This window comes from Podarcis tiliguerta, assembly GCF_965153285.1.
Source record: "Podarcis tiliguerta genome assembly, chromosome: 6".
Classification (NCBI taxonomy): Eukaryota; Metazoa; Chordata; class Lepidosauria; order Squamata; family Lacertidae; genus Podarcis; species Podarcis tiliguerta.
Genome location: NC_139539.1, coordinates 77822791 through 77846498, shown reverse-complemented (window position 1 = coordinate 77846498; position 23708 = coordinate 77822791). Strand labels below are relative to the sequence as shown.

Genomic DNA, 23708 nt, shown 5'->3' with positions numbered 1-23708 from the left:
CTCTGCCCCCTGCCCCCCCCGACGCATTTCCTCTCTCCTGCATCATGTTTCGCTTCTGGAGAAGCTCGTTTGCGCTCCCGGAGGCTGCCTGCGAGGCGCCCGACAGGAACCCGCGGTACGAAAACCTCTTCCAGAAGCTGGACCGCGATGGGGACGGCCGCGTGGACATCGCCGAGCTGCAATCCGGACTCAAGGCTCTGGGCATCCCCCTGGGAGATGACGCCGAGAAGGTGGGTGCGAGGCTTGGCGACGGCTGGAACCTGGGCGCGAGGGGAGGCGGGCCGAAGCCAGTTTCAGCCTTGCAAGCCCTGGGATATCTTAAACAAAGGGTTTAACCGAGTGGTTTGATGAGGCAAAATAGTGCAAATAGTAAATTACTGTTTTTTATTATTATTTATTCGATTTTAAAACCACCTCTTTTATGAAAGAAGAAACTTCCCTTTCTACATTCCAGCCTGCCTGAGTCAGTGCAGCATGGACTATTGACCTAAAATACTATATCCGTTTGCCATTCATGACTAAGGGCCTATCTGGTCTGCATCTGAATAGGCCTGTGTGGCTTGATGCCCATTGGAGCAGAAGTTACAACACGAACTAAATTGACTGCAGTGCCACAAAATTACCACGTTGAGGTTATGCTGTGGTAAGAAGGATACAGTTCTGAGCATCTGCACTGCCTAAGGTAATTTGCTGTCTAAGGTGATGTCCTGCCTTCTATTGTACACATGTGGGAGTCAACTGGACCAAGAGTTGTTTTCAACACCGGTGATGGGGCAACACACCTAAGGGTAACGGCTTAGGTTACACTCCAGGGGCGGACTTCGCTAATATAGTGCCCTGAGCAAGGACATAATTTGCCCCTTGCCCAATATTTCTTTTTTTGTGCTCTTCTCCCTCTCACCTTCCATTCTGTGCATGCTGTCAAGTGCACTACATCACAGTTGTGGCAACTCAAACACCTGTCTGACCAGGGCCTAACTTTGAGAAGGTACCTGTGTAAATATAGGGATGGTGATGATGAGGATGATGATTATTATTTTACACTCCGCCAGCTTGCAGGGGAACCACCCACACTGCCTTAAAGCCGGTGCTGTTGCCTCACGCTCCTCAGGATATTTAGGAAGGACATTAAAAGCCCTTAATAGACTGGTACTACCTCCTCCCATATTCCTAAAAGTATCTCTTTGGTGGTGGTTGGTGAGTGTGGGTTTTGCCATTTTTACATTTGGGGCCAGGAACTTTCCCCTGGAATGTCCACCTGCCCTCCTTCCTCCAGGCCTTTTACAGTGCTGTGAAGATTTATCCCCCGCCTCCAGCAAATTCTATGAAGTTGATGTTCTTGTTGACTTGTTTTAATTTGTTCCCATTACTCTATTTTTTGTTTTAATTTTGTTTTAAATTTTTTAATCATTCCTGTAAGCTACTTTGGACACTTGTGTTGTGGCAATTTTACACAATACATATACAGGTACTCTATGTGACAGGCTAGTGATCTAAGAATAAAAGGAACATGCCTGCCAGAATCAGCTGTGGGAGGGCATTTATGTTCTCATGTTTCAGGAGCCACGTACAGGGGTGACAGCACTAATGATGGTCCAATGCGTTCTGCTTGAGGCAGAAAAGCCAAATGTTGTTCCCACATAGTGGTGAGACTATAATAATAAAGAATGAAGTAAATAACAATTTGCTGCCCTTCAATGCCCTGGCCTCCTGCCTTACGGTGAGATGGACCTGTTTCTTTAGGGAAGACAGTTACTTTGAACTGCATAATCACTATGAATCTTGCATTCCTAGAACTTCTGTTAGCAAACCTGTTGTACTGGCCTTGACAAAAATGTATCTGCGGTATACTCATGGTTAGTATAATAGCAACAACTGCACAAGCTACTTGAGTATACATGTATGTATGTATGTATGTCTGGGAAGGATGGTTGAATCTAGGTATTTATGCGCATGTAGAAGATATTTCTGTTTTAAAGCACATAAATACATTACACATAGATGCTCACAACCAACTGGAATGAGACCCGAACCAATAAACCCTAAAATGATCAATGCTTTTTTGGGGGCAGGGGGTTAATCTCTGTTATGTACCTCTAAGTCATTGTTCGGTGATGTTCTTCATAAAATAGAATTCCTGATGCCACTGTGATTAGGTGCACATCATTTGTATGTTGTTAAGGTAGCCTAAATATCTCATTAGGCTAATTAATACTGGCATTTGAACCTGTTTTAGGGTTTGCTTTTGTGGCTTATTAACACAAAGCAGCAGCTCATATTTATGGAAACAATAACATTCTCTGCATATTATTTTGAGCAATTCATGTATTACAGCTAGCTGCATAGGTAGTAATGACTGCATTAAAGCTATCTGTGTACGGCAGGCTTCCTCAGACTCGTTTTTGGCCTACAACTCCTATGATCCCTAGCTAGCAGGACCAGTGGTCAGGGATGATGGGAATTGTAGTTTCAAAATGTCTGGAGCGCCAAGTTTGAGGAAGCCTTGTGTATGGGGTTAGCCATTTAAGCTAGTGGCCATTGCCACTTAAAGTGGCAGTGCATTCCATAAGACATAGTTGTGTGAAGAGGTATTCTCTTATGCATATCTGCAGCCTGCTGCCAATTAAACTACTGAACGTGACGTACTTCTTCATTTTTAATAATTTTTTGTTGTTTTGTTTACATGGTATAATATTTAAGGTTAAATTTGGCTAAATAGGTACTTTTCCAAGAAAGAAAGTCAGAGCGTTGCCCGAGCTCCTTTCCAGGCACTGCTACATTTAAGTAGAGACAATATCTAGGCCTGCTTATTTTTTGAATCATTTAGAAATTTTCTTGCAGCCCGATTCTATTGAGAGGTAGGCAGCAGAGTATGCTGGGAGGCTGAAATGGTGTTCTTTTTCATGTTAGATTTTTTGCCCATTTATTCTTTAGCACAAGCATTCCACCAGAGTAGCCAGAGGCGGAGAACGTTGTTATCAGCTATCAAGACAGAACAGCTCAGCTTTGCATTGCCTTTCGGCTGCTTTTTCCTCTTGCATATGAGATAATAACAACAACCATAATGTTATTGTTTATACCCTTCCCATATGCGTCCAGCAAAATAAAAAGTAAAATAAAATGTCAGACATTAAAAACCACAGTCTCATGTTTCTCATAACGCTCTAATGACGTTGTGTAGCCCAGTAGATAGAAGGCTATCAGGGAATTGGGCAGGGACAAACAGATGCAGAATGCAGGCAAGGTATTGGGTCTTCCTCCATGGTAAAACACATCAGAATACATTTGGAGCAGTTCCTATGAAAAGATACAGGCAGAAAGTGTTATTCCAGTTAAATAGGACGTGGGGATGCATCACTGCGGTCTGGAATGCTACTTTTGTAATGCTCCAGTGGTAAGATTCCGTACACCACATCCAAGAAGAGAACACTGTTTAGCTAAATTAATTACTGTCTTGCACTTAATTGTCCACATTTCCAGGAAATGTATGTAATTCTATTAACTAAAAGTGCAGAAATGATTTGTACAGAAAAGGAGAAATGCGTTTTGGAAATACTATAAGCACCATTCCTAATTCTTCTTTAATATGCTTTTTTTTTTTAACAGAAAATTTTCAGAGCTGGAGATACTAACCAAGATGGCCAGCTGGACTTTGAAGAATTTACACGCTATCTTAAAGACCATGAGAAGAAAATGAAATTAGCTTTTAAAAGTCTGGACAAAAACAATGATGGTAGGATCCAATTTTCCACCATATCTGTTGTGCTAAGGAGTCTATTTCTTTCAAGTCAATCTAAAATTCTCAGTGCAACATAGAAATAAAATGTAAGCATTAATTACGTAATTATGTTAAGAGATCAGCATTAAAAATGTAAACATGACATAAACAAAAAAGTGTCACAATACAATATATAATTAACATTTTCAATAGATTTATATTAAAGAATGACAACTGTCAATGAGCTGGTTTGGAAAGTCATATGTAATAAACCAATATATGAATCAGCTTTTTCCAAGTAACTGCAGTTTGCTGTCTGCTCTGAACCAACTTCCCCACATAGGAACATAGGAAACTGTACTCCCAGTGGGGTACAGGATCAGGTTTAAGGTGCTGGTTTTAACCTTTAAAGCCCTATACGGCCTAGGACCCTCGTACCTACGGGACCGCCTCTCCTGGTATGTCCCACAGAGGAACTTACGGTCTTCAAACAAAAACATCCTGAAGGTCCCAGGCCACAGAGAGGTTAGGCTGGCCTCAACTAGAGCCGGGGCTTTTTCGGCTGTGGCTCCAATCTGGTGGAACGCTCTGTCACAAGAGACTAGGGCCCTGTGGGACTTGACATCTTTCCGCAGGGCCTGCAAGAAAGATGTCACAGAACTTTAGCCTAATGTTTGCCATCAATTTGATTTGAATTAATTTTATAATGAAATGATTTTAGAATGTTGTACTATTTTATTGTAGTTAGCCGCCCTGAGCCCGGCTTCGGCTGGGGAGGGAGGGATATAAATAAAATTTATTATTATTATTATTATTATTATTATTATTATTACAGAGTCAGACATTGGTCCGTCTACCTGGACCTTGTACCTAGTATTTTTGATGCTTTTTTTCTGGCGTACATCTTTATATTGTTTGTTTGTATACTGACCAACTCCCCATTTCCAAATCCCTGGTGCTCTTCTCTTGACTATCTGTAATAACATGCAAATATTTAAAAGTCTGTAAGGTCCGAGTCAAGTGACCTGGAGCTGCAGAGCCTTTCAGCTCATTTGTCTTTTTTCTCCCTCCCTCTTATAAAGGAGTAATTGATGCCTCAGAAATTGTTCAGTCCCTCAAGATCTTGGGTATAGATATTTCAGAAAAACAAGCAACAAAGATTCTACAAAGGTCAGCACCTGCTATTGTTTTAAACTGAGTAGCATTGAGGCCACCTCCCCGCTGTTGAAGTCTCATCCCACTGGGATATGTGTCTTGCTGATATAATCTTTTACACTATTTTCTAGAAGCATAACTTAGGTTGACAAGCTAAACCATGGCTTCTCTGGCCATCTTTGCACACTATACTATGGTTTATCCTGACATGCTCAAGCTGGAACAAGCCCGAGTAAGCCTCATCTTTTTGTACACAAATATACAAACTGTAAGGGACGCGGGTGGCGCTGTGGGTAAAGGCCTCAGTGCCTAGGGCTTGCCGATCGAAAGGTCGGCGGTTCGAATCCCCGCGGGGGGGTGCGCTCCCGTTGTTCGGTCCCAGCGCCTGCCAACCTAGCAGTTCGAAAGCACCCCCGGGTGCAAGTAGATAAATAGGGACCACTTACTAGCGGGAAGGTAAACGGCGTTTCCGTGTGCGGCTCTGGCTCGCCAGAGCAGCAATGTCACGCTGGCCACGTGACCCAGAAGTGTCTCCGGACAGCGCTGGCCCCCAGCCTCTTGAGTGAGATGGGCGCACCACCCTAGAGTCTGTCAAGACTGGCCCGTACGGGCAGGGGTACCTTTACCTTTACCTTTATACAAACTGTAAACTCATTGAATACCACTAGAAGCTTATGTTGTTGTCATATGTGAACCAGGAGCTCTGGTTCATAACAAACTCCACTTGATTTAACAAACCAAAGCTTCACTATACATGGCTAGAAGTTGGTTTGTTTTGAATATTGCATAGAATTCTGATTATATCACTTTGAATTTTTAGCATAGATGCTGACGGGACAATGTCAGTGGATTGGAATGAATGGCGGGACCATTTCTTATTTAATCCTGCTACAGACATTCAAGGAATCATTCGATACTGGAAACATTCTACAGTGAGTATGCATTCCATTTTTTATGGTAGTCATAGTGCAGACAAATTTGAGCAGGATTTACTAATGAGTTTCGTTAGCAGAAGTGTATGTTGGGGCTATGCTTTGGTCCCACCAGTCTTAGGCTGCTACTGTAACCCTCAAGCTGTAGTGGCTCTGCTACTGTTAAGATTATGGCTCTATGTATGCTTATTGTAGGGGGGGGGATCATTTTGAAGTCAGTGAAAACGGTTACCTGGTAAATATGTTTATTTTAGAACATCCTTCTAAACAGGTCTCCTATTTTGGAGGAGGCTCAAAATATAGAGAGTTTGGGGCTGGTGGCAACAATCCTCTTTTGGAAGAGCATAGAAAAATTATTCTTAGAACATGCCAAACCTTGTATAGAAGCGGGTCCTTGGGTTTGGAATACTGAGGAGAAAAGGTTTAGCTAGTAATCCAAAGAGTCTTGAAAATAGGTTTGTTATAATAAACTCTTGCAAATGTAAATGCACATTTCCATTCTGAATTCTGGATTCTCAGTTTGTAATTCACTGTTAAAAAGTGTGGCTGTCAAGCTGAATTCTGTTTGATTTCATCCCATTTCTGATAGAGTTAGAATCAGAGTTTAAGAGCAGCTGCATTTTGAATTGACGGGGTGTCTAAAAGATGAGTAAAATCTGAGAGAATATTGATATTTAAAATTAAAATACCAGTATTATTGATAGACTATGACTGTAGCTTAAATACGTTTTAAAAGCATACGTACATTATAAGCCCATTACTGCTTCAGTTTATTGGAGATGTCTTTTGAGGCCTGATGAATTATATCATAAAATAGATTTTTATATAGATCATGGTGCCAAAATGTAAGCTAGTTAGTGAATTATGAAGAGGAAAGTCTATATTTAAACTACTTATATAGAAAATTGTTGTCTTTTTTCCTTCAGTAATTTTATCAAAGATTCATTCCTTTTAACCATGAAAATGACCACCATAGTAGCAAATTTCCTGTTGGTTCATCCCATAGAACTGCTGCAGCATTTCAAAGCCCACAACCATTGCTCTGGTCTTCACAACTCAACTGTTTCATATCAGTAACAATTCCATGATAAGAACTTGTGCAAACTGGCTGCGTTCATGTGGTTGCATAACTTTTAATGTTGTAGCAGCATCCTATGGAAAAAAAACCCAGTGCTACTGCATTGTTTAAAGCAGGGAGTGAAGAAAATCTGGAGGCCCTCCAGGGTAAGGTTTATTTTGAATATAGACTACTTTATACCACAGATGGTCAAAAAGCAGTTTGCCCTACAATAAGAAAGACAACAATGTGGTGTTTAAAACAAAGAAAAAGTACTGGTAATCAAGTTCTGTAAATAGGCATAGGGCAACTTGCTTAACCTGCCTGCTGAAATAGAAAGGATTGTGTTTTATACATGTAAAAATACCAATAAACTATATTTGAATCATGCAATCTGGTAGAAGGGGGGCGAACTAATCCTAGATTTGCCAAACTGATTATCTTGCAAAGCAAGATGAGTGTCTTTTTAAAAAATAAATAAAAAAATAACATAATAATTCAATGGAGATAAAAATACTTGGATGAATTACAAGTAACTGGGCTGATAATCTTTTTAGGAAGTTGCCAAAAGGTTAATCTTGGTAATCCTTAAAAGCTGCCGGGAAGAAAGTCGAACTGTGCTTTGTAGCCATTAGGATTTCAGCACTGTGTCTGGAAAGCGACGCTTGCCCCCATGCCATGTCTCTTTTACAGAAGTATACGAGGCAGAAATTTACTATCATTTTTAACGATGACGGCGCGGTTTTTGAAATGGTGGGTTTTTAGACTGCACGGTTTCAGATGTAGTCAGGGAAAAATACGTATGCTTCCTTTCTCTTCTGCTTGGAATTGCCCTTGTGTGAGCTCTGTAACCATGAGGGCTCTTTGTTGAAAGGCAAGGCTGTTGGGTGCTGATCTAACTCTTTTGCTTTGCATCTTAACAGGTATTGGACATTGGAGACAGTTTGACTATCCCAGACGAATTCACAGAAGAGGAGAAAAAGACTGGGCAGTGGTGGAGACAGCTGTTGTCAGGAGGGGTTGCTGGTGCAGTATCTCGAACGGGAACAGCGCCACTGGACCGCCTTAAAGTCATGATGCAGGTGGGTTACTTTAAAGCTTAGTCCCCAGGATCCATATCCAGACACCCAGACCCAAAGGGTTGAACACACCTGGTGCGATTTTTAATTTTGAAGACCAGGCCGCCATGTTGAATTAAAAAAAGATTTGGGTAAGTGCCTGCTCCTTTTATAGTAATTTGCCCCGTGTACTGCTGTTTGAGTCCTATAAACGCAAGGCCTTCTGGGACAGGGCTGACAGGTTTTGTGCCTCTTTGGCCTACTGGGTATCTTCTGTTGCCTTTCCTAAGAAATAAAATTGAATCATGAGATACCAGCTGTTTTTGAGAGAAGCTCCATGCATAAAGAGGTTATTTATAGGAACCTATTTTTAGAGAGCCCACGAGTGCTAGTCATTATGTAAATGGGAAATGCATTTGTTGCAATGGGTTGTTAATTTAAATATAACATCAATATATGCAGGAAGGACTTAATAATTGACTGGGGTTTTCAGTGCAAGCCTGTATGTGTCTGCTCAAAGATAAGCCTCGTTGACTAGAGTAGGTAAGTGTGATAGAATTGCAGCTTTAGGTCTGGGTCTGGAATCTCTTCTTCTCAGTACAGCATTAGGATGTTGGACGCATCTTGCTGCTGATTTTCTACAGGTTGTTTCTGTTCTGCTAGCAAAACAGAACTTCTGTTTTCTCCCTCCCCCCCCCCATACCCCCTAAATGTGCTCTGAAGAATCCCCCAGAACTGCAACATTGGATCCGGCCCTAAATGCAGTGCCATTACTTGACTGCTAGATCTGTTGAGTAAAAATCATGTAAGCAGTGCATGTCCTCATCACATGTAATGCCAAGAAGACTTGGCATTGTAGAATGCAATCTGTTCCCGAAAAAAAAATCACATTTGGAGGCAATGTAATATCTGCAGTGTATTTTTATGGGCATGCAGTTGTATTTATTTTTGAACTGCCTTAGTCTCAGACCATATATTCTTGGTTTTTAACTGAAAGGACCTCAGGCTGTATATTAGTGGAATGAGGGCAGGGCTGGTTAACCCTTTCTCTGCCAGCTATTTCCTTCTCAAAATCTCCCTCCTTACCAGCTACATTTTGATCTGTAGGGTGAAAGTTCTACCTTCCAACTGAGAAACTGTTTTAAAGAGGACAGCTTTGAACTGAAAAAGTACAGGAAGGGAAAGGGTTAGACAGCTTTTCCTTCTTTTCCCTCACTATTTAAGATACAGCTTGCCCCAGGCTGATTTGGGATTTTAAAAATGCAGAGGAATTTGACTTTGCTTAACATGTTGTTTAGACCTTAATCTGTGTTTCAGGTGTAAGCCAGGAAAAGTAACAGCTAGCACAGAATTGGGAATGGCTCCCTCCTTAAAGGGTTTGCACACTTTATTGCTGTTTAGACAGAAAAGAAGTGTTATACTGTCAATTCAGCTTTCTATGTGTATCAAACAATTGTTTTCTCTTTCTTTGCTAAAGGTCCATGGCTCAAAGGGGAAAATGAACATAAAAGGTGGCTTGCAGCAGATGGTTAAAGAAGGAGGCGTCCGTTCACTTTGGAGAGGAAATGGTGTCAATGTTGTTAAAATTGCACCTGAAACAGCTATTAAGTTCTGGGCGTATGAACGGGTAAGATGTTAAATGACAGCGATCGGCATGAAATGAAGGAAAGCCAGCTGAGCACACAAGAAGTTCCGTTTGTGCAATGTATGAAGTTGTTTTATTTTTCTTTCTTTCTTACCTTTGAGAAAGAAAAAATCTTGGGTGATTTAAATTTGATTTCAAAGGCGCTTTAAAACGTTCACCACCACATGCTGGGTTTCAGCCTTGTCACCTCAGCTCTACGTCAGCATTTGTATCGCAAAAGGTTGATTAGCCCATCCTGCACTTCATGGCCAGGATTCTTCTAAGGTCAGCATTAACTGAGCTGTAGTAAGATGGGCCTCACCATGGATTTCAGTGTTATATTTACCTCTGAATCAGCTTTAGTAGGTTATATAACATCCTAATCCTCCTGCCGGAGAAAGTGCCTCCTGAGATGGAACTTTAACTCTCCTCCTCCTCCTCCTCCTCCTCCTCCTCCTCCTCCTTCTCCTCTTACCAGTGTTCCCCTTGAATCGCAAACTTCTGAAAGCTAAATCATAAAAATGTGCTTTAAAAAGTCACATAGATATCCTGCCGTTCTTCCAAGTCACGCAGGATGACACACACACAGAGAGAGTAGACCCATTTTATCTGTGCGACAGTATTGCAAAGTCAGTTCAGTTGAAAGTGACTTGCTTGGGGCTCATCCTGCATGTTTCATGCCTGAATGGGGATTTCAACTTTGCGCAGTAAACCTAGGGTACAACTCACTACACTGGCTTGAAAATTGAACTAGAAATGCTGTGTTTCCCAACGGTATCTTAAAAACAAACAAACAAACCTAAAATATATTTTCTGACACATGTTGAAAAGAGGGAGAAAATGGCTGAAGTCGAGCTTTGTAATTCTGGGTCAGATAAAAAACCGATGTCTGTTGATGACAAAGTTCCTTGCTCTGCGCTGCGCTGTCTGCTACAAGCTCTGAATGAATCTAATGGCCAATGTCTTAACACAAACTGGTGGTTAAGGATTTAATCTACATATTTCAAAGGCTTTACATCTGTATTATTTACCGCGTTCTATCTTACAGAGTTTAATTTTAACCTGCTTTTATTTACATGTCCTCTATTGCTGTATATGTCCGTATTGCTTGACCGTAATCAGTCAATTCTGATTCTGCCTGTGATATTGGGGGGGCGGGGCGGTTAACGTGGCTTTAGAAAAATGCTGAGGTTTGGAGAGAAAGAAATATGGAAATAAAGAATCTTGTCAGGCCTCTTAATCAGGATGTAAGCCCAGTTTCTCAGTTGAAATGACAGACCAGTGAATCAGGTGCTGATTCAGCCATCAGCTTTGCTTCAGGCGGGCGACTCTTTTTTATGGAATTTTAAATAATAATAAAAAAGAGTGGCATGTGCATTTTTCATTTAAGGATTTGCAATCTTATTTATTTGTGGTTTGGGGTGTGTGTGTGTGTGTATACACACACACACACACACACACACACACACACACACATATATATACATACAGTGGTGCCCCGCAAGACGAATGCCTCGCAAGACGGAAAACCCACAAGACGAAAGGGTTTTCCGTCTGCAGAGGCGCTTCGCAAGACGAATTTCCCTATGGGCTTGCTTTGCAAGACGAAAAATGACGAAAAAAATTGAATTTTTTTTTTGCTCCAAAACCCCTTATTCTGAATCGCTAAGCTGCTAAAAGCATTTTAGCAGCAAAACCGCTACCCCCCCCTTAAAAAGCCGTTTTTAGCCCTTAAAATGTCAATAGCGCTAATAGCGCTACTCCGTCAATGGGCTTGCTTCGCAAGACGAAAAAACCGCAAGACGAAAAAACTCCCGGAACGGATTCTTTTCGTCTTGCGAGACACCACTGTACATATATACACAGATTAAAAATAGTTGCAAAACTGCTCTGGAGTGGCGAAGGAGGTGGCTTAGTGATATAACAGGTGCCAGCAAGTCAATCTCACTCCTCGCAGAAGTTGCTACTATAACATACAGAGCAGGCATCCTCAGAGCCTGGTCCTGGAAAGGGAAAGTGTTTTTCATCCGCACTTCTGGAATTGGAGCTGTGATAGCTCAGTTGGAAGAACATGAGATTTGTTGTGCTGATATAAAAACATTACAACTGTCTTCACCCATTAAGAGGCAGAGATGAAAAATCTCCAGGATAGGATGCTCTATAACTGTGGAAGAGACGCTTGAAGTGCCTCTCTTCACGTCCTCAGTTGGGTGATGGTTGGCATTGTCAAAAAAACTCAACAGCAGCCCATCATAGAGATTTACACAAGGGATGGAGACATTATTGTGGCGACAGTGAGCTGCCTATGTGCAGGACTTTGCCATGTAGACCAGCAACTCCTCCCACAAACTAACATGGCTTGTGTTCTTGATCCTGCTAAGCGGTTCTGTTAGCTGCTTGTGACTATATGGAGAAGAATGTGACCTTTTCTATCACTGTGTTTTAATATTCAGTATAAGAAGATGTTCGTTGATGAAGGCGGAAAGATCGGCACTGCAGAAAGGTTTATATCTGGTTCCCTGGCTGGAGCGACTGCACAGACTTCTATTTATCCCATGGAGGTCAGTTTTGGATTGACTGCTCTGTTTGTGAACATGCACCATCTATCCTTTTTCTAAGAAGCGGCTTTTTTGTAGATAGTGTGGTCAGCACTTTGGTCAGCATTCTGTTGACTTCTTTAAAAGTTATTTCCAAATCTTTGAACAGAGGTGAGTGCTGTTTTAAGCCTGTTGCTGTAGAGCGATCTTAGATCATTGGCAGAATGCACACTTTACATGCATGAAGGCTCAGGTTCAATCTCCAGCATTTCCAGTTAAAGCATCTTGGGTATCAGAACTGGGAATGGCACCTGTTTGAGACCATGGAGATTTTCCTAGTGACATTAAGAAGGATCAAGGAAGATGAAGCATTGAGAGCCAGTGTGGTGTAGTGAGTGCCAGTGTGGTGTAGTGGTTAAGAGCAGTAGACTCGTAATCTGGGGAACCAGGTTCGCGTCTCCTCTCCTCCACATGCAGCTGCTGGGTGACCTTGGGCTAGTCACGCTTCTCTGAAGTCCCTCAGCCCCACTCACCTCACAGAGTGTTTGTTGTGGGGGAGGAAGGGAAAGGAGCTTTGAGACTCCTTCGGGTAGTGATAAAGCGGGATATCAAATCCAAACTCTTCTTCTTCTTAGTCCGAGTTGGTATTCAATGGATCTCTGTTATCAGAGGCCCCAGGCAACCTTAGCAGCTAGGAGCAGTGGCAGACTTGGGTACTATGGCGCCCTGTGTGAGCCCAAAATTTGGCACTCCCCCCACCCCAGTTCTCACGCTCCCTACCCAAAGGCGGGTAAGTAGGCACCTTGGTTTGGGAAGGAGAGACAAGGGCTCAGGCAGGGTCCCAAGCCCTCCCACCTCCTTCCCAAAGCTGGATAAGCACAAACTAGGACCCTGTCTGAGCCTCACGCCTCCTTCCCAAAGCCCAGTGCCTCATTTACCAAGCTTTGAGTTTAGTGCCCATTGTGTGCACACCACTTCCACAGCCCTAAATCTACCCCTGCTAGGAGTGCCTTCTACCAACTTTGGTAATACAGCTCTCTCTGTTTCTCTCTTTCTCTCTGCATGTGCACACACGCGTGTGTGTGCGCCTGCTCATGTGTGTGTGCGCGTGTGCTCTGTGCTCATTCGTGCATTCATACATACATACAAGAGAGTGAATAGCAGATTTTAGTAATGCAGTATTTTGATCAACTTCAACAGTTTTTCTCCACCTTAGGTATTAAAGACCAGACTGGCTGTGGGTAAAACAGGGCAATACTCTGGAATGTTTGACTGTGCTAAGAAGATCTTAAAAGGAGAAGGCGTGAAGGCTTTTTACAAAGGTTATATTCCCAATATTTTGGGCATCATTCCTTATGCTGGCATAGATCTGGCTGTTTATGAGGTGAGTGGAGTTCACTGGCATATCCCATGACAATATAACTAAAGGAGCATTGTACAATAGATAGTTATGTTAGGCCTAGACTGGGGAAAGAGACCCAGGTTCGCATGTCTGCTTAACTCAATGCCTGCCAAAGCTCATTTGACTACCTTGTTCCAGGTATTGCCTCACTGATCTGGTTGTTGTGTAGATGAAGTGGACTAATCCCTGTGTGTACTACCCTGAGCTCATTGGACAAAAGGCAGGATATAAATGGAATTAAATTGTGATTAATAAAACACTCGCTTAGGTTCCATTCTCCAAGCTATTTACTCTGGAGTAGCTCAACACATTCCTAGAAGGATGACTCCCAAGTACAGTGGTACTTCGGGTTAAGAACTTAATTCGTTCCGGAGGTCCGTTCTTAACCTGAAACTGTTCTTAACCTGAAGCACCACTTTAGCTAATGGGGCCTCCTGCTGCTGCCGCACCACCGGAGCATGATTTCTGTTCGCATCCTGAAGCAAAGTTCTTAACCCAAGGTACTATTTCTGGGTTAGCAGAGTCTGTAAGCTGAAGTGTATGTAACCCGAGGAACCACTGTAAATACTTTGCCAGTTGGTGCCAAGCATAACCTGATATTTGTGTGTTACATAACCTTAATAATAATTGAACCTTCAGCATAATTTTGTGTATTTGCAGCGTTGCATTGGTGTAGTTGTTGTTTCACTACTGCTTGGGTATTCATTAGCCTAGTGAATCCTGTAAAAACGTATTTACACCTGAATCTGATGTAACCTTCATTATATGCATTAAATCTTTTTCTGAATGACTGTTCCTGCAGGGACATAGGTCTATTGTTGTGTGACCATTCTCTGTCACAACCCTCTTAAGAACTGATTCAGATGTGCAGAACAATATGTGATATAGTCCTTTCTGAACTCTTAACAGAGAGGCTGCATGTCTGACTGGATTCCTCATCTAAAGACAAACCGGAAGAATTTTTTTAGCTTATCCCCCCCCCCCCCCGGGCATGCTAGTTTTCTGTATTCAGGAAGTTTTAAAAATGTGTGGTAGCATTCAAACATGCACTCTCCCACCTGTAGTTTGAAGTACAATCCAGGTAGGATTTCAACAGGTGCTATTTCTAGCTATTTTAACTCAGTTTAATATGCCTGGAAACCAGACAAACAAGTATTATTTACTGAGATAACAATTGGCCTGCACAGTGATACAAGTGAGCCTGTAGGGTGTAATGTAGATTGACTGCTGAATAGCTGTCTAAACGTTTGCTGTTTCCACTTTTCAGCAAGCAGAGATCTCAGCACGGCAAAATCATGTATTTTTAATTTTGTAATGAAAGGGTGAAGTCGCTGAACCAGAATTATTTAGCGAGTCTAATTGCAAAAAGTAATTTCTCCTCCTTTTGGTGTCAATACTATAGCCAGGTTCACATGATCACGTTCTGGGTTAATGAGCCAAGCTATACATGAATTGTGTGCATGCATCTCCTTTACTGCCAATTCACTCGTTCCTTCTTCTTGAGTGGCAAAACAAATCAGATCTGCCATTGTTAGCCATTGTTTCCTGCTTACATGCAATCCTGGTAAATGATGATCACAGTGGCTTCCAAACAAGGGAAGTATATCTTATATATATTTGGGTTCTGTATTTCAATCCTTAGACTTTTTACAAACCCTTCTAACATGTGCACGTGTATGCACACAGGCACGGTATCTGCCAATGTAAGGTTGGGGTTTAAGTTTAGTGGGGTCTGAGGAAGAGACTATTTGGTGCATGAGATATTAAGGTAAGTTGAAGGATGTGTGGAATAGTGGGATGGTGTTTGGGAAGTTTTAACAGCTGGGAGAGTGTAGAGAGGGATTAACTGGGTAAGAATGGGTGTAGGAGACTGCTTGTTCAAATCCATTAATCTCAGATGTCAGTTTATATAAGGAACAATGAAAACAAACCAATAATAAACACCCTGGCTGTTGTTAGCCCTGGGTAACTCAGTGAAACCCACACTTACAGGGTTTGAACAGTGCTGTTAGCACAGCAAGACCCTGACAAAGCTAAAGTGAGGTCTACTCCACAAAAGCTTATGCCACAGTAAATGTGTAGGTTTTTAAGGTGTTAGCAAACAGACTAACTAGAAATAGTTCTCTAACACTGCTGCCTTCTGAGGTTCATGCGCCACAGCTGCTGTCATTTATAAAGCAGCCTCCTCTCATTATAACTGCAATACATTAATCTTAACACATTTAAGCATGCCTCATGCTGAAATAATTTTGTACTGCTGTTTTCTGCATTTGCTACCTGTCAGCCATTTATTATGCTAACTCTGATTAGCTGGTGTCGTGCTTTCTTGTTCTGTAATACCTGCACCAGCTTCACTAACAAGTGTACTTAAGTCTAATTTCTCTCCCATCTACATAACTGATTTTTTATTTTTACAGGTGATAATTAACATGTTCCATAGCTTCCCAGTGCTTATGAAACCCCTTATTACTTCATTCATTACGCTGCAGGCATGACTATAAAATCTTACAAGTAATTTAGGCTGCAATCCTTAACCCCACTTACCTGGGAGTAAGGCTTGCTGAATTCAGTAGGACTTACCTTTGACTTGACATGGTCAGGATTGTGCTGTCAGCTTGGAAAGAGATGAGTCAGTCCCGCCTCTCATGGACTAATATGCACTTGTAAAATATGCTGATAGTGAGTTTAGGAATTGGCCTGACATGTTTCTCATGTGAATACTTGGCCATTATGGTTTTTTTTAAGGTAAAGTTCAATTAACTGCATCAATGTTCTCTTGGCAGGCTTTGAAGAAGAACTGGCTAGAAAAATATGCAACAGACTCTGCCAACCCTGGTGTACTTGTATTGCTGGCATGTGGTACCGCGTCCAGTACATGTGGCCAGTTAGCCAGTTATCCTCTTGCCCTCATCCGCACTCGAATGCAGGCTCAAGGTGAGTGTTGGTGTCTGTGGTATAGGAGCTTGTTCACCTGTGTTGAGCAAGCTAGGTAAAGGGACCCCTGACCATTAGGTCCAGTCATGGCCAACTCTGGGGTTGCAGCGCTCATCTCGCTTTATTGGCCGAGGGAGCCGGCGTACAGCTTCCAGGTCATGTGGCCAGCATGACTAAGCCACTTCTGGCGACCAGAGCAGTGCACGGAAATGCCGTTTACCTTCCCGCCGGAGTGGTACCTATTTATCTACTTGCACTTTGACGTGCTTTTGAACTGCTAGGTTGGCAGGAGCTGGGACTGAGCAACAGGAGCTCACCCTGTCGCGGGGATTTGAACCGCCGACCTTCTGATTGGCAAGTCCTAGGCTCTGTGGTTTAACCCACAGCGCCACCCGTGTCCCTGTTGAGCAAGCTACCAAGGCTTTAATACTTTAGGTGCTATTGCCCACCAAGAGTTTGGCTACATTTTCCTTTTTTTCTTGGTAGGTTCTTCTCTAGACTACCTGCTATCAGCAATTACTTTACTTCTGAGAATTAAGCCACCCTTTTCAAATGCACCAGACCAGCTTTTGCCAACATAGTGCCCTCCATACGTTTTGGACTACAACTTTCATGAGCCCCAGTCAGCATGACACTGCTGGCTGCAGCTGATGGGAGCTGTAAATTGAAACATCTGGGGGACACTGCATTGGCAAAAGCTGCTCGAGACAATTGCCTTCTTCACACAAGCAGCACAAGAGGCAGCGAACCTCTTTCTGGAATGTTGACGCTACCGAAGGATTGAGTGCATGAAAAACACATTCTATTCTTTGTTAACTTTAGAATACTTTTAAAATGATACTTTTAAGTAATACGTGTCTCTTTCTTTCTCCTTTTTTTCCATAGCCATGGTAGAAAGTGGCCCTCAGTTATCCATGGTCGGTCTCTTCCAAAGGATTATTGCTAAGGAGGGAGTCCTGGGACTGTACAGAGGCATAGCCCCTAACTTCATGAAGGTGCTCCCTGCTGTCAGCATCAGTTACGTGGTATATGAAAAGATGAAGGAGAACTTGGGGATAGCATGAGAGGAAAGGAGGGAAGAAAAATAGAGGTTTATTACAGAATATGCACACCTGATGAAACCACATTGGGTGCTAAATTTATTCATGTTTACCATTGGATTCAAGTCTTCTCTGCACAGATCTTGTAGGGATCTCTTCAGGCAAGCAGAAGAAGACCCACTTTCCCGAAACAGCTGTAAGCCAGGTATCTTTTTTAAAAACACCAAATCCGACAACCTCAGGTTCCCAAATCTTAACAATCAAGAAATATTCAATTGCTAGCTGAGCTGAGTGATGGAAGATCTTAAAGAATGAATCTCTAGTCAATGTAATTTTCTGATTTTTCTAAAATATATTTTACTGAGCTAAATATATATTTTTATGCAGCTGATCCTGCATTATTAGGATTTTTATTTGGTTGGTCAGTGGATTGTCCCATCTTTTACATACCAGAAATATAACTCTCCTTTGTGTTTATATTCTGCAATAGGGAAATTGGCTTGTTAAAATATAGTTAATATTTTATTTTTTGGGTGAACTTTAAAAAGGCATAGGCAGCAATGCAGAGACAAACAGAATGCCACGGTGCTGTTCCTGAATACATTAGATTCCCTTGTTAACTTAAAATATTAAGGAACAACTTAGTCTTGACTAAGTCCCATTTTAAAAACATTGGGAGCTATTAGTCACGGCTAGGAAAAGTCTCGTTTTTCTTTCAGTGGGAACTTAGTCGTGACTGACAGGAGAAGTTCTCGGCAGATGATATGCATTGGTCAAATACTTCAGTTAGAAATGAATGCAAATTTTAAGTGTCTCATGGCATTTTGAGTGCTCTGGGCTACTGTCCATGTAACTTGTAAATGTTCGTACCAAAAGCCCAGAGCATTGTTTGATGCCCTTGTTTGATTGCTGCAGAAAACTTGCCTTTAGGGAAAGCCATATCACCTTTTAAGAACAGTGCGCAGTTTCAGAATTATTTTTTTTTTAATGTTTTAAACTGATTCTTCATTATCTCTTCCTTGTCTTGGAATGTTTCAACCATTAAGTCTTTGGCCCTATGCAGGTATTACTAGTAAGAAAGTGCAGTGTTTTCCTGCTGGTAACACCGGCTGAAGGTTGAAAAGGTTGAAAAACGCAATTCAAAAGAGCAGGAGTGGGATTACTTGTGCAGCCTTACAGGCAACCACAAATTTTCTATTAGTATTTCTGGAGGTCAGACCTGGCCTCCTTGATGGAACGCTGTTCCTTTTTTTAATAGTGGAGACAACTGATAATGGAAAACTCCCTGTCTTTTCTCAGCACCCAAATCAAATAACTGAGTAGACTGGCTGAGAAAAACCAGTTCATGATGGCAATAAAGAACTTTGCCATCCAGTTACCAACACTGCAATCCTAAGTCTATTTACTTAGAAATAAGTCACTCTTAGGTTTGGTAGGACTTGCTATCTAGTAATGGTATTTAGGATCACAGCTTAAATCAGTAGAACGACTGTAAGGAAATGCATGGCAAGCACTGAGCTTATCAGTCAAGCTGGGCATGCAAGAACAGATTGCTGAGAAGACTCTTCCTGCATGCCTCCCTTGCAATATCTTTTAAAGCACAAACATCTTATTGAACGGATCCTCAGTTTAAGAGTATATTTCAGTTATCCGTGAAATTAATGTTTTCTGCTGCTGCATGTTGAACACATTAAAATCACGTCAATTGCAGATGCTCCCCACTGTCATAGAAGCATATCTGCTTCTTCAAGGTCTACTTATTCTCTTTCTCTTTTATAAAACTTGAGCATGATAGGATGGCATGGAAAATTGCACTAAAGTGAATAATCTGGTTTTTTTGGTCTTTGAAGCTTCCAACACCAGTTCTAAGAGGTAGATGTGGTGTGGGAGGCAATGCTTCTCTTGAACAACCCATCCTCTGAGCATATACAAAGGAGCTAATCCAAGGTCAATTGGAGGAGTCAGTAGGGGCCAATTCCTTTACGACATTGCATGACTAGAGAGGTCAGTGATTACTGCTGTTGTACATCCAGGAAGGTGGCAACTATTTCCATGATCTTTCATAGCTGTACTTCTTCTCTGCAACCATTATCACAGAGATGGTTGCAGTTCCCCACTATATAACCCAGTTCATGCTAGCTTTTCTTGATTGTGTTCAATTGGAGCAATTTGATAGTGTGAACTGTCCCTAGAAATAGCCTAAATCATATCACTACCATTGTCCTCACTTCCTTGATTTGTATTCCTTTTACCAACTTCTCAATGTTAGTAGGATGGCTTTGTAAGCTTGTACTAGGCACACTTCCTTTTGCATTAGCATTATGTTGATTTATGGAACCATAAAGATAGAGGAAGTGGTTTTCTTTTCCTTCATAATGCTATCTTTTCTCTGTTTTAGTCAGATAATCTCAGCCTCTAGCCCCTCAAAGATTTCACAAATGGGCTGGGGGATCCAACCATATTTTTCACTGGTTTGAGAAGCTGATCTGAACTCCAAATAATATAGCCCACCATGGAGAACCCATATTTGCACTTTTTGAGTAGCAATCCATTTTTCAATTGTTTGCTATGCAGAATGCTGTCTTTAATGAACTTTTTGATGTAACTATGGGCACAATCTAAAAATCATGTTGTTGTAATAGAGCTTTGGTAGGTGGTTTCCAGTAGATTGTGCCCATCCTTTATGAATGGCAGGGTGGTTTTTTAGGTTGCAAATCTGTCCCATGATAGAAGCCTTCACTCTTTTTGCACTTGATCAAAACCAAAGAATTAATTCAGCAGAAGCACTCTGTAATCTTGTATTGCACGCTGTTATGCATTTGCTTGTTGTAAATGTGATTTTCTAAATCACCTATTGTTGTTTTTTAAAAAACCCAACTGTAAGCTATACTATGTATGCCTATATTGTTTGTAATTTTAAGATGACATGACCAGTATGTGAACCAGTCTCAGTCATTTTTTTCATATAAGTGCACTTACGAGAATGTCGGTGATGGTGTTTTATTTTGTTGGAAGAATGCATGATATGGTGCAGATCTGATTCCTTTACTTTGTGCCTAAAAAGAACAAGGTTCTAATTGTGTTTTCTTGGGTGACTTACTTGGTGAATGCTTTTTATAACCTTTAAATTGATCTGTTTATAATAAACAATGTTTTGTAATGCAGTTGTGAAGTTGCTTTGTAACTAGCTGGAAATGTATTTACTTGTTATATTTATATCTTTCCTTTCTTTTGTGGAACCCAAGACAGTGTATGTATGTATGTATGTATGTATGTATGTATGTACCTGTATGTATTGGCATTTTGGAGGGACAAGGGTGGTGCTGTGGTCTAAACCACTGTGCCTCTTGGACTTGCTGATCAGAAGGTCGACAGTTTGAATCCCCATGATGGGGTGAGCTCCTGTTGCTCTGTCCCAGCTCCTTCCAAACTAGCTGTTCGAAAGCACACCAGTGCAAGTAGAGAAATAGGTACTGCTGCTGCGGGAAGGTAAATCGTGTTTCTGTGTGCTCTGGTTTCCGTCAGTGTTCTGTTGCACCAGAAGTCATGCTGGACACATGACCCGGAAAGCTGTCTGTGGACAAACACCAGCTCCCTTGGCCTGAAAGCGAGATGAGCGGCGCAACCCTATAGTCACCTTTGACTGGACTTAACCATCCAGGGATCCTTTAACTTTTCTGTATTGGCATTTCTAAACTACTTACTATTTCAAAATTCCCTATGTACAATGTAAAAACAGTATCCATTGAAACAGATAGAGCTGAAAGCCAGTAAATCAGCCGTATAAAGCACATAAAACAAGTAAAACAGATTTCCAAAGACTCATACACATAAATCAGGGTCCAATCTTACAGGTCAGGGAAAGCCTGGGCAAAAAGATTGGTCTTCACAAGACATCTGAAAAAACTTGTGGTTGCTACTTCATGCAAGGCAATGGTCAGATCATTCCACCATACAGGGGTAATAGCAGAAAATTCCACTTTTTGTGTCGCTGCCCTATGATATACTGTGGGATGGGGTGCCACAAATATAATTTTCCCAGATGATCTAAGTGATCTTACAGGTATACGTAGAGACAGGTGGTCTTTCTGGTAAACTGGCCCCAAGTCATTCAGAACATTATATGTTAACAACATCTGGAACGTGGCCTGGAAGCTGATTGGTAGCCAGTGCAGTTCCCTCAGCACAGCTGTAACATCTGCATCTCCCAAGTTTTCCACTAAATGATGTAGCTGCAGCATTTTGGACTAATAAAGTTCTCACGCAGTCATCTATCTAGGCACTGACCAGATCCAGAGCTGCTTAGCTTCAGTGAGGTTGCTGTATGATGCTGTCCCTAGACTACATGCTGGGTTCTAGAGGTATAAACCCCACCCACCCAAGTACAATGTGTTTTTTTTCTGTACAAAAAGAAATTGTTTCCAAGACTAGTGTTGCTCTTTGTATGTCTACTACTACTTTTCCATGCAATTCATTCAGTAATAGTCAAACAGGGGCCTTCAGTATTTTGGCAGACCTCTTGGAATTTGTGCCCAGCTTACCTGTTCTGCTCATATAGCTTATTGAATCCTAATGCCCTGGAAACCGCAGGGATCAATCAGCCTGCAAGACCAATATTCTCAGTTAGCCCTGAATTCCCTCCACCTCTGCTGTTGGCTGCCAGGACAGAAATATGGCAAGGTCTGTTTTCTTCTCAATACAGAGTATTAGGTATAGTGGATACTGAAACTCAACAGTTAAGGGAATTGGGTATATTTAGCCTGGCAAAGTGAAGACATAAGATGTGAAAGCATGTGTGAACTGGCCCTTAATATGCTGAAAAAGCAGAGAGAAAGCAGTTAATGAAATTGCATTGGATTGCTTCTGTTGGTAATCAGCAGAATGAAAGCCAGTTAGTTCTATCATCAGGGCAGATTGACAACCCCCTCTTTTAAGCTCTTATTCACTAAGTTCGTCCTGAGATACGCATAAATCTGCTCTGAGTCAATTATGCTGATTTAAGTGGCTTATGGATGGAGCTGCTTGTTTTGTTAACGTCAAATGAATTATTTTCTAAACACAGGAGCCAACTTCTACCCTCCAAATGAAAATTACATCCAGCAGGTGCTAGAACCTAAATATACGATGTCTTTTTATTTTCCATGCCTGGCATGGACATTTTCACACTGTACTGTCCACTATATATAACCCAGGGTGTTATGTCAGCAGCACCACCTGCTGGTAGAATAAGGGCAGCTTCACAACAATAGCTCTTGCCTGGTAGGTCTTGAGTGTCATTCAAATAGGATAGTAGCCGCAGGACAGCCAACTAAAGAACAGCAGGGTGGTAAACTTGCTTGCTAGTTTCAAAACAACAAAGAGAGAAGGTCAGGTAGCCACTTAACAAGAGACCTGTCGTTGTCCCCCTTACCTCCCTGCCCTAGCTGCACTTGTGACAGCATGTGATAAACAACTCACAGAAAAGAAAGCAGTACATTTTACAGATCACAGCTGGGGACAAGAATTTCGTAGTAATCAGGATACAAGGCAAGGGGCTGTAGCCAACTGGTAGCCGAAACAATTGGCATCCACACACGGCCTTATTCAGCCCAAAAGGCCATAGAGAGAACGCCTTTTCTAAAGGAGGAAATATTGAGGGCTCATAGAGGAACTTCTATTATTCTTTTTGTTCTGTGACTCATCCTGCCTTGTGCATGTTTCGCAGTTCATCTCATTTTTTATTGTGTTTAAAGGCAGTGAGCCCTCCCTCCCGTCCTATAGTAGTGTTGTAGAACGTGTGCCAGAAGCTCAGGAAACAACTGTGCTGGCAACACAAATATTCGCAGCCCAGCTGTTGTGAGGGGGAGGGGGAAGCTGTCAGTTTTGTTACCTCATTCAGGCCCTACGGAAAAAGGTGGTGTACAGATTAGGCTGAGGACCAGAAAGGTCTTTGGAGAAGGAGGTCAGAGAATAAGAGAACTTGGACATTGGAAAACTCAGTGGCAGGAATTCTGAAGCAAAGGTGGGCAGTGGAGTAATGCTAAGAAAAGAGAAGTCTGAGGGAAAGACTTGACTACATGTTGCTAGGAGTCAAGGGGGTATGTGGCTGCTAATTCTGGACCCTAGGGCCTTCTGTGTCTTTAAACATAGCATAGAATAGGGAGTTCAGATAGGAGTGTCTCCTACACTGATTGTAGCATGGAAGTTCTGGTGTGCAAGAGACCTTTGATATGATTGTTAATGCTGCATGCCAGTTTCAACCTACTAACAAG

At 41.8% G+C, this 23708-nt stretch overlaps 1 protein-coding gene and 1 long non-coding RNA gene across 3 annotated transcripts; one reads left to right on the top strand and one right to left on the bottom strand.

The window, feature by feature from the left end:
• The first annotated feature begins 6 nt into the window (after positions 1–6).
• SLC25A24 (solute carrier family 25 member 24) lies at positions 7–20621 on the top strand. Of its 2 annotated transcripts, none has more exons than XM_083445222.1 (10): positions 7–230; positions 3607–3733; positions 4801–4888; positions 5694–5805; positions 7786–7944; positions 9398–9547; positions 11998–12105; positions 13298–13465; positions 16267–16417; positions 17303–20621. In XM_083445222.1, the coding sequence occupies exons 1-10, from the start codon at positions 45–47 to the stop codon at positions 17479–17481; spliced, it is 1428 nt and encodes a 475-aa protein (XP_083301348.1). In that variant the 5' UTR covers positions 7–44; the 3' UTR covers positions 17482–20621. The 2 variants fall into 2 exon arrangements, with proteins under 2 accessions (XP_083301348.1, XP_083301349.1); XM_083445223.1 differs by lacking the exon at positions 7–230 and adding an exon at positions 555–682.
• On the bottom strand, positions 3051–10693 carry LOC310679690. Its single transcript, XR_014512477.1, has 2 exons — positions 9891–10693; positions 3051–3297 (listed from the first exon to the last, which is right to left on the bottom strand). It is a non-coding gene; the product is annotated as an uncharacterized lncRNA (long non-coding RNA).
• Positions 20622–23708: the final 3087 nt, after the last annotated feature.

What these genes read in the sequence shown, in the direction of transcription:
- SLC25A24 (XM_083445222.1), top strand. Translation starts at nt 45, where the DNA reads ATGTTTCGCTTCTGGAGAAGCTCGTTTGCGCTCCCGGAGGCTGCCTGC. An exon ending in GCCTTAAAGTCATGATGCAG is followed by an intron (nt 7,945 to 9,397) that starts GTGGGTTACTTT and finishes TCTTTGCTAAAG; the next exon opens with GTCCATGGCTCAAAGGGGAA. An exon ending in AGTTCTGGGCGTATGAACGG is followed by an intron (nt 9,548 to 11,997) that starts GTAAGATGTTAA and finishes TTTAATATTCAG; the next exon opens with TATAAGAAGATGTTCGTTGA.